This window comes from Topomyia yanbarensis, chromosome 3 (genome assembly GCF_030247195.1).
Source record: "Topomyia yanbarensis strain Yona2022 chromosome 3, ASM3024719v1, whole genome shotgun sequence".
Lineage (NCBI taxonomy): Eukaryota > Metazoa > Arthropoda > Insecta > Diptera > Culicidae > Topomyia > Topomyia yanbarensis.
The window spans coordinates 192,132,650-192,150,071 of NC_080672.1; the positions used below are offsets into that span (position 1 = coordinate 192,132,650).

General features: G+C 43.2%; 1 protein-coding gene across 1 annotated transcript; it reads right to left on the minus strand.

Moving 5' to 3' along the window:
* Nucleotides 1-3,415: 3,415 nt before the first annotated feature.
* Nucleotides 3,416-9,271, minus strand: LOC131687511 (uncharacterized). Its single transcript, XM_058971601.1, has one exon. It carries the CDS (start codon nucleotides 9,269-9,271, stop codon nucleotides 3,416-3,418), a length of 5,856 nt encoding a protein of 1,951 aa, XP_058827584.1.
* Between the last annotated feature and the right edge of the window lie 8,151 nt (nucleotides 9,272-17,422).

The following is a 17,422-nucleotide window of genomic DNA, read 5'->3' on the forward strand; positions in this document are numbered from 1 at the left end:
ATATCCAAGTTCTTTTTAGACTACAACATTACTAAATGAAAGTGGAAAATCTTATGCCAACAGCATTTTATTTCACGTTTTTATTTTCACCGAGTGAACAACGATGTGTCTTTTGAAAAAAGTTTACATAAAATCTGTTGTTCAATCGCATCGATGTTGGGGTTTTTATCACTATTGCTACTGTTAATTTTGTTGATTGGTGGTTCTCCAAGTTCTGATAAGATATTATTTATTTTTGTCGAATTTCAATTAATCCTCAACGATCTTTATTTCAAAATCATCGTTACAATTTTCCGCATGTACCTGTTGAGTCATCGAATATTCCAGTTCCATTACTTTGGCAAACACTAAAAGAACAAAAATTAAACGTGTAAATTTTTCAATATTTTAAACGCGTTATAGAGGAACCCATTACTATAAACACGGGATGTAAAATTGAAAATGTTAAGAAAATGGAAAAAAACTGAGAAACTGGTACCGGATGACACTGTAAAGACTTTGATGGAGGGCATCAAGCGAAAATGCGTTCAATTTTACACTCAAGGCTCCATCGATTAACTTTTCTTTTGATTTTTGAAGTAAATATATGTATAAAACTACCCTAAAATTTTGATTTGATTTTAAACATTATAAAAAAATTGGCATGACATTTTCGGTGTCGCAATAATTTCGTGTTCGCCCTTTATATTGAGCAAAAGTGTACCAGATATAGATTCCGTAGTTCACTTAGGCTTCGAAAATGTAGAAGATGCCATCTTCTGCCTTCAAACTGTTCACATAATAACAAATAAATGCTTCGGTTTGTTGAATTTATATCTCCCTTGCACTCGAGTGTTCGATTTTGCATGAAATTTCAGTCAAGTGGAAAGTCAATGAATGAGGGAGGCGGTGAATCTGAATGTTGGTTTCGGTAAATAGAAGCAGAAATAGAAAACTGATTTTAAAATTCCGCAGCACTGATCAAGAAGCGTCATAAGTGGTCATTGTGATCAAAGCTACTTCGATTGGTCATTAGTGATCTAGACTCGCAAATCCAAGCAATGTCGCACATATTTTAATGTGTATTACATCGTTTGGACTTCACGGTGGACTCTTTTATATGAGAATATGCTGTGTTACAGCTTTCTTCAACCAGTAACCCAGGGACTGCAAGTACGATTCAACACAGCCGATCGGAAGGTTGTAACTTTCATTTGTGTAAATAGGTCCAGGCATCAATGAGAATCAAAGGTGACATTATTTGCACACATACATACACATACGGACATTTTCCGATCTCGTCGAACTGAGTTGAATAGTGTATGAGACTCGGCCCTCCGGGCCTTTGTTAAAACATCAGTGTTCAGAGCGATTGCATAATCTACATGAGAATGGCAAAAATATCACAATCAATTCAAATCACTCAATTGTTCTGAGCACTTTAAAATAAAGTCGATGTTGTTAGATTGATCTCTTACATATTAAACCTTTTTAAATCCACCTAGTGGAGCAATTGTGCCTTTCTCATATCAAATTCTGATTCCATGCCTGGTTATGTTCAACAAAATTGTGGAAATGTCTATTAAATTCTTAATACACCTTGCATACAATGGCTCGCAAGCCATGAATTTGATAAACTAAATGTCGACGCTGTAACATTTGAAACAAAAAAGATGGATGGGTAATGTTAGAGACATAACCGGAGTGAAGTAGAATACACTTTAGACCGGTAAATTCTGCTCTGGAATAAGCAATTTCTATGCGAATTTGTCGACTTTAGCACATTCATAGTTTATTTGGAGTATTTTTGGAATTATCAAGTTGATAATTTGCAACATTCTTTGAAAGCTATAAAGCCCCAAACAAAGAATTATGTTCGGCACTATGCTCGCATAGTGCATTCCACACGACGTTTTGCATCTTGTGGGATGATTTAATATCATATCATTCAGAAAATCGACATTTTGTAACTGTGGGGAATAAAGCCTAGATATACGAGTGAAACCGAAATTAATCATTAAGGGTTGGTGCAATTATATTTAACTTAAAGCTTGGTGAAGTTCTCCTCTATATTTGTGTTTGTGCTGTAACCATATTCTTTGAATAAATAAATCTCTCTCTGAGAACAGAGAATGTGACTGAAGCGAATGAGACTAATACGTGCAAGGTTTCGAATACATCGCCGCTCGCTTTCGTACTAGCGAGTGTATGTATGCGTTAAAGAATCATATTAAACGAACGGGCACGAAAATATCCGCAGGTTGCTTTCGAGGAAATGATACATACGCTCGCCTTCCTACCGGCGCGTGCATATAAGAATCGCGGTAGGCATAGCGAGAGCAATATTCTGATGAGAGGAAATGGTTGCTGGCGCCCGAAGTTGGGATCGGTATTATGACTTACCCATGTATGTGTGTAGGACTGTCCGATGAGCGAAAGAATTTCAGAGTCGTTCTTCATTCACTCGTCCAAGTTTCCCGCGGATAAAAGGCGTAAATTTAACTCCCGAAATTCACGACAATGGCGTAGTTGCTCCCATTAGGTAAGATTTTTTTCGAAAATAAGTGCGTGTTTCTGGTTCATGAGTGACATTATATCACAATAACTTCTCCTCGACGGAAGGGCGAAGTAGAAGACGAATGTAGAAGACGCGAAAACGGCAGCGTAGCGTTATATAAAAGCTTCTCGACGAAAGACGAGAGCAAAGTTGAAAAAAAAATGAAAATGCTTGCTGACGGAAGGGCAGCGTAGCGTTATAGAAAAGCTTCTCGACGGAAGGGCGAGAGCTAAGTTGTTGAGGTAATTTTCATGAGGCAGCCCAAATTCGAGAAAGCAGACAGTTTTAATAATCGTCGGCTTCAAGCTGTAAATAATTTTATTGTAATAAATGTTCAGAAACGTAGTGGCACACTTACATTTTTTGGTGCACAAACGACCATGAGGAAGTGGGTCGTCCCTGATAGCATGTGCTAAATGAACGTTCCTAGGATAACAAATTATTTAGTTAGCATGCCGTTTTCATTATAATAATTACTTACAGAATGTAGAGTTTAATTTATTTTAATTGTAGCACGAATTTAGGTTTTAATTTTAGCAGGAATTTAGGTTTTAATTATTGCATGAAATTTAGGTTTTAATATAGAAAATAATCGGAGCACGAGAAACACTTCTTGTTCCACGTACTACTCGAGAAAAAAGGAAGATTAATTGTCTTCACTCACTGACGTTCATGACAGTTGCGATCCTCCTGCGATCGGATGACAGTCGACGCACCGCTGTGGACGGTTGACGAAGCGTCGCGGCAAGCGTTACTCATTGAACGGGGGACCTTGTCGTAACATTCCCCCACCCGTGAATCCTGCTGATAATCTGGAACCCGTAAGCCAGGTTCACGACTCTCTACGACGTCCAGTACAGCCAGTCTTGTGGCTGGTCTTCACAGGGTCCCCGATGATGTCCGTACCAGCGCCTGTCGAACTCGGCCATCCCGACCCGGGAACACATCCTCGATCCGGCCTCGAATCCACTGGTTTCTCGCCGTTTCGCCAGCCACCAGTACCAGATCGCCAATCTCCAGGTCTTTTGCCTCCACGAACCATTTACTCCTCCGGGTGATAACCGGCAGATACTCCTTCAGCCACCGCACCCAGAACTGGTTCATGATGTATTGAGCTAACTTCCAGCTGCTGCGAAGGGTTGCACCATGATCCACAGGTTCCGTCGGAAGGATCTTGCTGCCGGTCGAACTGCCCAGAAGAAAGTGGTTGGGGGTCAACGCTTCTTGGTCAGCCGACTCTAGTGGTATGTACGTGAGCGGCCTCGAGTTGATCATCGCTTCTGCTTCGTAAAGAATGGTTTCCAGTGTCTCGTCATCTGGTTTGCGGGGTGCTTCCCAGATTGCACCAACCGCTACTTTCACCGAGCGAACGAGTCTCTCCCACGCTCCGCCCATATGCGGGGAGGCCGGTGGGATAAATTTCCAGTTTGTTTCCGTACTGGTGAAGGTGAGTGCCAGAGCTCGGGTAGTGTATTCAATTTCCGCCTTAAGTTTACTGCTTGCGCCTTGGAAACAGGTCGCATTGTCCGTCCAGAACTCCCGGGGTGGTCCTCTACGCGATACAAATCGCCGTACTGCCATTATGCAGGACTCTGTGCTCAAAGAATGCACTACCTCCAGGTGCACGGCTCTCATTGTCAGGCAGGTGAAGAGAGCTACCCAGCGTTTTGCGTTGCTTCTGCCCACCTTAGCTAGTACCGGTCCGAAGTAATCCAGACCAACGAAAGTAAATGGTCTGACAAAGGCTGTCAATCGCATCTCTGGAAGCGGAGCCATGGCTGGTGGTTTTGGGACCGTTTTCATCACGCGGCACCATATGCAGTTCTTGGCAACTTTCTTCACAAGCGACCTGAGTTTGGCGATCTCGAAGCGTTGGCGAATCTCGTTGACGATGGTTTCTCGGTTGGCATGACGGAAACGGCGATGATACCAGTCTACAATAAGAAATGTGATTAGGTGGTGTTTGGGGAGGATAACGGGAAACTTAGCTTCGTCCGGCGCATATGGTGCAGCACCGATTCGTCCTCGCATCCGTAAAATCTTGTTGTCATCTAGGAATGGCCAAGTCTTAAAGATTGAGCTGGACTTGTCGACGACACAGTGACGGTCGTTGGGTAGGCCGTGGGACTTCGTAAGTACAGTAATTTCGTCCGGGAAGGCCATCCTCCAAAGCGCGTACTCAGCTCGTTGTAGCTCATCCTGGATGAGCATGCCGAGTTCCAGATGTCGGCCCTTGCTCTTCCGTAGTAGGTTATCGAGGTAACGGAAAACATATGCTGTTGACCGATGCAGTCTGGTCCATGAACTAAATCGAGATACTTTGATGTTCGGAGCGAAATGACCCAGGTTGAAATGGATGGGACGAAGTTCTTCGCAAGTTTCAGGAATTGATTGTTCTTCGGGCCACTGGTCTCTAACTTTCTGCAGGATGTCTTGTGCTGGAAACCACGGATTACTCATCGAAAGCTGCGGCCCAAGTTTCCATTTCGTTGCCAGATCCGCCAGGTTGAGTTTTGATGAAACATGTTTCCAATCTCCCGGTTCAGTCGACATTAGTATTTCACCCACACGAACTGCGACGAATTGTTGATACCGGCGATGATCTTTTGATTTGATCCATGCGAGACTCACTGTTGAATCAGTCCACATAAACTGCCGGGCAATCGGGAACGAGTGATGTCCTTTTACCGTGTTTAGCATTCGGGTACCGAGTGAAGCCGCCATCAGTTCAAGTTTAGGGATCGACTGTGTTTTCAGCGGAGCAACCTTGGTTTTGGCACCAACGAATGCCACTTGCACTTTCCTCTCTGCTTCTAAACGAAAGTATGCGACACATGAATATGCCACTTCGCTGGCATCCACGAAAACGTGCAGTTCAAGGCCATCGAAAGTTTTCGGGAAAGGCGACTGAAAGTAGCAGCGCTGGATTCGTAGTTCGTCCAGTTCCGGAAACAGTTTCGTCCATTGTCGCCATCGCACGTAGATATCCTGTGAAATCTGTTCATCCCATCCTGTTCCTCTAGTCCAGATGTCCTGCATCAGAATTTTTCCGTGGACGAGAAAGAACGCGATGAAACCAAGAGGGTCGAACAAACTCATAACGATCCTGAGGACTTCTCGTTTGGTGGGAATGTGTTCGTCGTCCAGAATTTGCTGGAGGTCTCTTCGCATGGCAAAGGTGTATACAAACACGTCGTCTTTCGGCAGCCACTTCATTCCCAGTACCGACTCGGAGTTTTCCCCTCTCTCCAAACTCAGATTTTTAACTACATCCTCAGCTATCTCGCCGATCCCCCGCAGGACATCCACCTCGTTCGACAAGAAGTGACGTAATGTGAAACCGCCCCTGGAATGCACCAGCTTAACCTCGTTGACCACTTCGATAGCCTCTTCAATCGTTCTGAAGCTGTCCAGGTAATCGTCCACATAGTGCTTGTGGAGGATAGCGGCTGAAGCGCGTGGAAATTCTCGGGAGAACTCCTGAGCATTGTAGTTCTTCGCGAACTGGGCCATGGCAGGCGAGCTAGTCGCTCCGAATGTGGCTACGTCCATAATGTAGACGCGTGGACAGTCTGTTGGGCATTCTCGAAATAGGAAGCGTTGGGATTGGCAGTCGGGAAAACGAATTTTGATTTGGTGGAACATTTCCATTATGTCTCCACACACAGCAACAGGAAACTGTCGAAATTGGCACAACACTTGCGGGAGAGGAGTCAGTAAATCAGGGCCTTTATGCAGTTTCGAATTAAAGGATACTCCACCTACTTTCGCCGCTGCATCCCAGATCAATCTGAACTTGTCGGGTTTCTTCGGATTGGTCACAACGCCAAGGGGAAGGTACCACGTCCGATTCGCATTCACGGAGGTCAACTCGGCGAGATTTGCTCTGTGTGCATAGCCCTTCCGCTCGTACTCCGCTATCTGCTCCCGAACCTTCGCGCCTAGTAAAGGTTCTCGTTCAAATCTGCGCTCCAACGACATCATACGGCGAACTGCCATTGGGTAGCTATCGGGAAAGTTTGGGTTATCGGTGTTCCATAAGAGACCAGCTTCGAAACCAATTCCACCTTCTGTGCGCCGAGTTGTCTCCTGCAGGATCCGCTTAGCTCGCTTTTCGTCTTCAGGTTCTAGTGTTGCTTTCGGGATGGTGACACCAGAATTCTCCAGCGCGAAGTAGTCGCGAAGCTGCTCGTTCATCTCGCGGTCCGAATCAGATACCGCTCCAACGTGGAAGTTAACGACTGCTGTTAAGGTTGAGCGCCCAGGGATACATCCGTAGATGCTCCAGCCTAGTCGGCATTTCGCGGCGATTGGATCTCGCGGCCCTCCTTCTCGAAGCTTGAGCGGAACACAGAGTCGCAGATTATCCAAACCGATCAGCAGCTGTGGCTGGACCAACTCATAGTCTTCCAATGGTAGGCCCCGCAGGTGCGAAAAGCGGGTTGCTAGATCGTGGTATTTGAGGGTTTGAGAGGGGAGGAACAGATGACGCACTGTACGAGCATTGTTCAAGCGGAACCGAGGATTGCCGCTATGACAAGAGATGTCCAGTTGCACATGTTGTGATTCGGACTCAACTCGAGTCACATTTCCTGTCCACTGCAAGGTGAGCGGTTCTTTCTGGCCGGATACGTTGAGCATCTGTGCGACCGACTGTTCCAGAAGGGTATAAGAGGAACCCTCATCGATGAAAGCGAAAATAATTCGAGAGCACGTTTTTCCGTACACGACTACCGGTAATACCCGAAACAATGGCCAATTGAACTCTCCCGAGGAAACGTGACTAGCAGAAACACTAACGTTGCGGTTGGTAGGGGAAGAGGAGTGGAGGAGAGTGTGGTGTTTTTGTCGACACCCTTCAATACCACATCCATTCCACGATCGACATGGCCATTTCCCGTGACTGTTCAGACATGTCCTGCATAGGCCCTTCTGCTGGATCAATTTCCACCTTTCGTCTACGCTAGCTGCTTTGAATTGATCGCACTCGGGTACACGATGACCATCACGCCCACATGCGAAACAAGATTTAACTGCTTGGCGGGTATTTGTTCTGCCGCTCGGTGTGATTGGAGACTCCGGTACATGTGTGTGGGCGTTGATGATGCTAGCATCCTTCGGTTTTCGCTTGTCGGTTCGGACAGCGTTCACAAATCCCGGAAGATCATAGGTTACCTCGCTGGCAGCGGTCAGGAGTCCTGACATGAACTCGCCAAAGGTTCCTAAATTCGCTAATTCGTGCCTTCTCTTAAATTCAGCCCAGCTCAGACGCATCGATCCAGGAAGTTTCTCCACTAGCTCCTGCATCAGCATTGGATTTGCTAAGTGGTTATGTTGACCGGCTGCTTTTAAGTGATCCACTAGGTTTTGCACCGCCAGTCCAAACTGCATCAGTGTCTCCAGTCGATCGTGCCTCGGTGCCGGAACTTGGTGAATCCTGTTCAGGAGAGCTCGAATCAAGAGTTCTGGCCTGCCGTACAGTATACGCAGGGTCTCGATGACGTGCTGTACACTCGATGGCAGAAGCAGCCGACTTTTCACCGCCTCCAAGGCATTGCCTCTCAAGCATCGTTGTAGGCGGATGAGGTTCTCAGCATCTGAATAGCCACAGGCCGTCGTCGACTGTTCGTAGCTGCTGACGAAAATTGGCCAATCCTCCGGATTCCCATTGAAGATGGGTAATTCCTTTCCTAAAACCTGGCGCGCGGCGATTTGTTGATGAGAGAGGACGCCACTTTGTCCTTGGCGCCCATTCGTGGGGGGAAGCTGAGGTGGTGGCATCGCCCAATCCTTTTCACACAGTGAGTGTGCTGGACATAGACTATCTGGTTGAACATTTGAGTAGTTGTCTGGCGTATGGATGTCTGCACGAAGTGGAGTGGGTGGTAGAGATGAAAGTATTGAAAGTGGCTTTGGAACAGGTTTCGGTTGGGGATCCGGCGTTGGTAATGCTGGGATCAACGATGATGGAGCAGGATCCGGAGAAACATCACGCTTCGAAAGGACTACGGAAGGAATTTTGCTGTAGAGATATCCACTGGTATTGGCCGGGTTTCCGTCTGTTTCATTTGCCTTATCCTGATTAGCTAGCCAGCACTTCACCCGTTCGTTTGGATCCGGAAGTGATCCGCCTCTGCTTCTGGATTGTGCTAGCTGCCGCACAATTTCATTCCGCTTTTCTAGCGATTCCCTCCTTAATTTTTGTTGCAACATCTTCATGGCCAATTCCTCCGTCAACTTTCGTTCACGAATGTTCTTCTCTTCCTCTAGCAGCAGTCTTTTCTCGTTCAGTTGGCGCTCGGCCTCTGCTAGTTCGAGTCGCTTAAGCTCCTTCTTTTCCTCCAGTTCTTGTTCCCGCAGAAGCTGTTCTTGCTCTACCATCTTCAGTTGTTCCTCCAGAGCGGCTCGATTGCTGGAAATGGCGCTCCCTTTAGCATTCGAGAGTTGCTTGCTGCGTTGGGATCCAGCCCGAGTTAGTCGGTCAGAGCGGGTGGAAGGTTTAAGTAGCTCTTTGGTGAACGTAGAGGCGGACGTTTTCTGTTTGCTGCTGCAAGTAGTGCAAACATATTTGACACCAGGTTCTTTAATCATATCATCAACCCCTGCGCAGCCAAAGTGTTCCCACAACAGGCATAAACAGCATTGAACCATTTCTTTTTCCGCCACATCCGGACGTTCGCAGGATTGACAGTTGTGTTCGGTGATGTCAGCACACGTGTTGGCACGATCATCCATCATTCCTAACCTCAATCAAAAAATCTTGAAGAATGTTGAGGTAATTTTCATGAGGCAGCCCAAATTCGAGAAAGCAGACAGTTTTAATAATCGTCAGCTTCAAGCTGTAAATAATTTTATTGTAATAAATGTTCAGAAACGTAGTGGCACACTTACATTTTTTGGTGCACAAACGACCATGAGGAAGTGGGTCGTCCCTGATAGCATGTGCTAAATGAACGTTCCTAGGATAACAAATTATTTAGTTAGCATGCCGTTTTCATTATAATAATTACTTACAGAATGTAGAGTTTAATTTATTTTAATTGTAGCACGAATTTAGGTTTTAATTTTAGCAGGAATTTAGGTTTTAATTATTGCATGAAATTTAGGTTTTAATATAGAAAATAATCGGAGCACGAGAAACACTTCTTGTTCCACGTACTACTCGAGAAAAAAGGAAGATTAATTGTCTTCACTCACTGACGTTCATGACAGTTGCGATCCTCCTGCGATCGGATGACAGTCGACGCACCGCTGTGGACGGTTGACGAAGCGTCGCGGCAAGCGTTACTCATTGAACGGGGGACCTTGTCGTAACATAAGTAGAAAAAAAAATGAAAATGCTTGCTGACGGAAGGGCAGTTTAGCATTGTATGAAAGCTGCTCGACGGAAGGGCGAGAGCTATGATGAAAAAAAAAATTAAAATGCTCGCTGACGGAAGGGCAGCGTAGCGTTGTAGAAAAGCTTCTCGACGGAAAGGTGAGAGCTAAGTTGAAAAAAAAATTAAAAAAATGTTTGCTGACGGAAGGGCAGCGGAGCGTTATATAAAAGCTTCTCGACGGAAGGGCGAGAGCTAAGTTGAAAAAAAAACAAAATTAAAATGCTTGTTAACAGAAGGGCGTTTAGCATTGTGTGAAAGCTCCTCGACAGAAGGGCGAGAGCTATGATGAGAAAAAAATAATAAATGTGCTTGCTGACGGAAGGGCAGTTTAGCATTATATGGAAGCTCTTCGACGGAAGGGCGATGGTATGGTATGGTAATTTTAACAAATAAAGTTGGCTGACGAAGGGGTGGTTTAGTTTGGGTTGCATATTTGGTTAGTTCTCAATGAACGGGCGATATTCACAGACGGAAGAATGAAGGAAAATTTCTTGAATGACAACCAAATAAGAGCATAACTAAAGAGGATGAAAGTTAAATTGTTTGATTTTGCGATGATATGGAAGTTAAGTTTTGTTTCAATGCTCCTCAGCGAAGATGTTGCTTAAAAAAGGTAATATTGAAAATGTAGATGAATTTGAATTCCAGCAAACAGAAGGGCAGTTTGGTTTTCTCTTAAGGCGAATGAGACACATTTACCATTTGAAAACCCATTTCCAAAAACAGATTTTCGAATACAAAATTTTCTTGTCAAAGGGCGTGTTTATAAAATCATGATTTGCGATGAAAGAGCGATAATTCAACTTGGAAAGTTAAATTAACAAAAAGAGGAAAAAAAAATTTGCCAACAGGAAAGATTTGTTCGATAGTCCTCTGGTGGAAAGAAAGAAAATTGAAGTATGAGAAGAAAAAGCTGTTTGATCACCACTAGCAAGGAGATAAATAAATTTTCAATGATTCCATACTGACGATAAGTGTCATTTGGATAGTTTGCACAGAATGATATTTAAATTTCATCTGTCAAAACGCAGAGAAAAATTAATTTTAAATTTTATAAACGCAATTAAATATCTAATGAAATGAACGAAAAATTTCGCCTAATTTTGAGTTTGGTAGCCAAAAAGACTCGATGGCATTAACAGTAATTAATGATGAAGCCAAATAATGTGAGCACAGGTGATCCTTTAACAGTTCTAACTGCTGAAGTAATTTAGTAACGTGATCGTTAGCCTATCGGAATAACATTAAAAAAAGCAATCGATTCAATGATAAACTCGTATGCGGGTTTTGCCTATGAGTAGAGAAGGGGAAGAATGTGGGGAATAAAGCCTAGATATACGAGTGAAACCGAAATTAATCATTAAGGGTTGGTGCAATTATATTTAACTTAAAGCTTGGTGAAGTTCTCCTCTATATTTGTGTTTGTGCTGTAACCATATGCTTTGAATAAATAAATCTCTCTCTGAGAACAGAGAATGTGACTGAAGCGAATGAGACTAATACGTGCAAGGTTTCGAATACATCGCCGCTCGCTTTCGTACTAGCGAGTGTATGTATGCGTTAAAGAATCATATTAAACGAACGGGCACGAAAATATCCGCAGGTTGCTTTCGAGGAAATGATACATACGCTCGCCTTCCTACCGGCGCGTGCATATAAGAATCGCGGTAGGCATAGCGAGAGCAATATTCTGATGAGAGGAAATGGTTGCTGGCGCCCGAAGTTGGGATCGGTATTTATTATAGAAAATATTTGGGACCACTTGTGGGCGAATGTGATCCACAAATTTATTTCTTCATGGATGTGTGCTTAAAATACAGTTGGAGCAGAAGTATCTAAGAGATGAGCACGGTTAACGTTATACGAAGATGAATTGATGTTCCGTGCCATGTAATCGAAGTACAAGGACATGAATCGGGTCTGAGAATTAAGCTCGACAAGCCTTTCGCAATTTGCAATCACCAATGGGTTCAAAATATCGCATCGAATGAGCAATCGATACGAGAGGTCCCAAAATCGATTTTTTAGTGGAAGGACGCCCGCCAGCACTTCTAAACTCATCGTATGGGTCGAGTGCATGTAACCCAAGGCAATATGTAAACAGCGATACTGGATTCTCTCTAGTTTGATGAAATGTATGCTCGCAACGGAGCGAAAGCAGAAACATCCGTACTCCATCACTGATAATATCGTTGTTTGCTACAGCCTGATTAGGTCTCCTGGGTGGGCAACCCACCATGTTCCGAAACCATGAAGAAAATTGATCCTTTGTTGGCACTTCTGTTTCAGATTCCTAATGTGAGATCCCCAGGTACCTTTAGAGTCGAACCAGACCCCGAGATATTTGAATGTTGAAACCTGAGTGTCGTGAATTTCGGGAGTTAAATTTACGCCTTTTATCCGCGGGAAACTTGGACGAGTGAATGAAGAACGACTCTGAAATTCTTTCGCTCATCGGACAGTCCTACACACATACATGGGATTTCTTCACAACATTGCACACGTCTTCAAAATGAAGACATGTCTTCACATCTGGCATCGCTAGTGTAAATGCAAATCTTGCCAAATTCGAAAACAGCGTGTCATGTTAGGGGCCCTAAACGTCTATTATCTGTGATGAAATTTTATAATTTCGACTACAGCGACACCTCTATGTCATTTTGTGTGAAGGTAGCAAATATGTTGCGCGACAAACAGTGAAACACCAAGCGTTTCAAACCTGCTGGTGATCAGTTCATGTCCTGTTCTGTTCCTGTTGCCTGCCTTTCTTTGAAGCCGGTGTTGTGTGAATGATTGGCTTTATGAATTTTGTGCAAGGTTCGCATTATTTTGTCGAATCTGTCTAGCTTTTTCTTTCGAGTATCTTTCATACTTTTGAAACTAGTGAACAAAAATAACCTACAGTGACTGGTAAAGAGTGGAGTATCATTGTTTTGGTAAGCGCACACGAAAGGCATGCTGTGGACACATAAAAAGCAAACTCAACAAAAGTAATGGAGTAAATATTTCAAGATATCAGCCGCGCTCTCATGCGGATGGTTGGGCGCGTGCTCTGGAGTTTGATGTCACTCAACCGCAAATAATTAATGCGGCATAAAAGTCTTCGGCTCTGCTTCAAATTCCAATAATATCACCGACTTTCTTTTCATCTGGTGATTATTTTAGTGATACATTTCTCCCTATCCAGCAACAGCGATCGTATTACATTCAACTTCTTGCTGGCGCCCGAAGTTGGGATCGGTATTATGACTTACCCATGTATGTGTGTAGGACTGTCCGATGAGCGAAAGAATTTCAGAGTCGTTCTTCATTCACTCGTCCAAGTTTCCCGCGGATAAAAGGCGTAAATTTAACTCCCGAAATTCACGACAGTAACTAAATACAGCTTCTAATCATTCGGTTCAAAATCAATGTTTTGCCTTTCATGGCAGTGATGCAGGCTGTACAGCGACGTCGTCCTTGACAGGGGGCTGGTTGGCAACGAAGGCCGTGTAAAAGTGCCCCAGTCACGGTTGGCGTTAAGAAGCCTCATCGCTACCGAACAGAAACTGTCGCCCTGCGAAAAATTCACAGCTATCAGAAATCGAGCGGGCCTAAATTGTGACCCAAAATAAACCACAAACCAACAAGTTGTTTTCAGGACCAGCCAATTATAAAGTATTATTATAATAATTGAAATTTTCCATTGTCTTACAACCTCCCTCCCCCTTTCCTCCTGGCTTGAATTACTATCAATCTTGATGATGCTGTGCGGCGGGGCACAGGCAGTTTCCATTATAGTGGAAAATTTAGGTTTGCGCGTTTTTCCTAAAAGTTTTTTAGCTGTGCTGTTTTCAAGGAAGTTGTAGTTGAAATCAAAATAAAATAGTTTACTTCTATTGTCAGAGGTGGACCTTCCAACGAAAACTAGTCTGGCTCGCTTGGAATCGAATTGTACGGACCAACCACTACTTTCACAAAATCTGTTATTTTCAGTAATTGAACATTCTACACAACTAGTCACAACTATTTCCAATAAGCGCAAAAATAGAAGGTTTTCATTCAGTACAATAGCAGATTTTCACTTTTAGAAAAACAGGCAACATTCTGGCCGAAAATTTTGAAACGGAGCACCTATATCGAAACGTCAGAAAACGTTCGATTTTTGTAAATTGAATCATTACACTAACCTGTCTACAAATTACACAAATAACTTTTTTATTTTGTGCCATTCTACTTGAAAGCGACGATATTGTTCACAAGTGGCTCACTTACCATCCAACGCTCTTGGCAGGCCACTTTCTGATGCTTGTAATAACAAAACTTCAATTCGATTCTTTGTCAATAAATTGATGGCCCTGAAAAGGGCCTTTTGTTTGGGCAGTGTTCGGAATTTACTTGGAGCTGGTGTATATGGTAACAGTTTTGGTGCCATCTGAGACGGTGTGCTTGGCCAACTCTTCTGACAGCAGCAAACGGAGGGCGGTTTGAATTTTCGGGAGATGCTGCAAACGAACTGCTGCATGCTGATGCTGGAAACGAACTGATCGTGAACAACAGCATGCTGAGTTTTTATACCTGACTACAGCACAATGTAAGCTCGTCCTTTTTTGTGTTGTCCTCAATATGTGTTCTACGTAGCTCCACCCCTTCGTTGGTCGACCACATATTTTTGATAAAGAACAAAATTGAAATTGTGTTTCCAATACGGAGATTATCGAACACTCAGGTAAAAAGAGTAATGTAATACGGCACCTTGGTAAAATGTTTGAGAATTGAAACCTTTTTTGAACGCGCCTAGTAAACACGAAACTGTAAACAAACACACAAATGATTACTTTTTATTTTGTGTCATTCTACGTGAAATCTACGATATTGTTGACAAGTAGCTCACTTGCCATTGAACGCTCTTGGCAAGCTACTTTCGGATGCTTGTAATAATAAAATTTCAATTCGATTATTTGTTGATAAATGGCCCGTACCAAACATACCGCTCGTAAGTCCACCGGAGGAAAGCCTCTCCGCAATCAGTAAGCAACGAAGGCCGTGTAAAAGTGCCCCAGTCACGGTTGGCGTTAGGAAGCCTCATCACTGCTGAACAGAAACTGTCGCCCTGCGAGAAATTCACAGCTATCAGCAATCGGGCAGGCCTAAATTGTGACCCAGAATAAACCACAAACCAACAAGTTCTTTTTAGGACCAGCCGATTATATTCCAGTAAGATATAAATGAAATTTTCGTTTTCCATTGCCTTACAGCCTCTTTCCTCCCGGCTTGAATTACTATCAATCTTGATGATGCTGTGCGGCGGGGCACAGGCAGTTTCCATTATAGTGGAAAATTTAGGTTTGCGCGTTTTTTCCAAAAGTTTTTTAGCTGTGCTGTTTTCAAGGAAGTTGTAGTTGAATTCAAAATAAAATAGTTTACTTCTATTGTCAGAGGTGGACCTTCCAACGAAAACTAGTCTGGCTCGCTTGGAATCGAATTGTACTGCTTTCACAAAATCCGTTATTTTTAGTAATTGAACATTCTACAGAATTAGTCACAACTATTTCCAATCAGCGCAAAAATCGAAGGTTTTCATTCAATACAACAGCAGATTTTCACGTTTGAAAAAACAGGCAGCATACTGGCCGAAAATTTTGAAACGGAGCACCTATATCGAAACGTTAGAAAACGTTCGATTTTTGTAAATTGAATCATTACACTAAACTGTCTATAAATCACAAATAACTTTTGATTTTGTGCCATTCTACGTGAAAGCGACGGTATTGTTCACAAGTGGCTCACTTACCATTCAACGCTCTTGACAGGCCACTTTCTGATGCTTGTAATAACAAAACTTCAATTTCATTCTTTGTCGATAAATTGATGGCCCTGAAAAGGGCCTTTTGTTTGGGCAGTGTTCGGAATTTACTTGGAGCTGGTGTATATGGTAACAGTTTTGGTGCCATCGAAGACGGCGTGCTTGGCCAACTCTTCTGACAGCAGCAAACGGAGGGCGGTTTGAATTTTGCGGGAGATGCTGCAAACGAACTGCTGCATGCTGATGCTGGAAACGAACTGAGCGTGAGCAACAGCATGCTGAGTTTTTATACCTGACTACAGCACAATGTAAGCTCGTCCTTTTTTGTGTTGTCCTCAATATGTGTTCTTCGTAGCTCCACCCTTTCGTTGGTCGACCACATATTTTTGATAAAGAACAAAATTGAAATTGTGTTTCCAATACGGAGACTATCGAACACTCAGGGTAAAGAGAGTAATGTAATACGGTACCTTGGTAAAATGTTTGAGAATTGAAACCTTTTTTGAATGCGCCTAGTAAAAATGTTTTCCACTTCACTCCAGTTTGTTTCTGACCATATTTGCAATTTGCGTACTGAAATAAATCATAATTTAGGGTTTAACCCAAATTGCTCTCCAGGGAGAAACAGTCCATGAAACAGAAAATGCAAACTTATTCTTTGAAATGATTTTGGTGGCCCTGAAAAGGGTCTTTTTTAAAATGATACAAGTGAGTTCTATCTTTTCAACTTCCAAATCCATACAAAGTGCGCCCCTGCCGCTTTAGAGTATAGACGACATTCATTGCGGTTTTGCGCCTGGCGTGTTCAATGTAGGTCACGGCATCGCGGATGACATTTTTCTGCACACCATCTGCATTCGTAGATTAAATTGGAGATGCATTTAACACCACCACGACGAGCCAGACGCCGAATTGCGGATTTGGTGATTCCCTGGATTTTATCACGAAGAACCTTGCGATGACGCTTGGTACGGGAACACAAGCATGATACCGCTCATTGTACCGTCCGGACGAGCATGTTGCTCGTGTGGTAAGCGAGCACCCACTGATACAAAACAAGCTCGCGTGACCTGTATATATATAACATTCCCGTATGTAATGAAACGCTTACATGCTCCTTTTAGACGGCTCTGCGTGGGATATGCTGGCAAATTGCGCGTTTTCCTTGCTGTTTTCGAAGGATTTTCTGAAAATCCTTGTTTTGGTTTATTTATAGTAGTCGCAGTAATTCCGAAATTTAATACGAAATACGTGCACAAATTTCCGATCAGATAGTGCAAAAATATTGCGATTTCGTCCAGTAGAACGGAAGATATTCGCATTTCAAACCTGGGAAAATTTCTCAACTGTAATTTTTGAAACGGGACCCCATATTGAAACGTTAGAAAGATTCTACTTCAAAATATCATAGTTAATTAGCCTAATTAGCATTACCCTTAAACGGCGTAACTTGCAACAGCGGAGTAACTTCGACATGTTTCTGTTCAGATGGACGTCTGTAATAATAATGTTCACAGTTTAGCATTATAGCTGTCAAATGTTATCATATGGTAACAGATAATCTTGTACTGGCAGTCATTATTTTCTTCTGTTTCTTTGGCGCGACAGAGAAATTTTCTGTATTTCGAGATTTTTTAATGGAAAGGAAGCTAGAATGTCGTGCTTTGCTCCATTTTAATGGTAAGAGCTTATCATTTGTATATATTACGCACAGATCGAGTA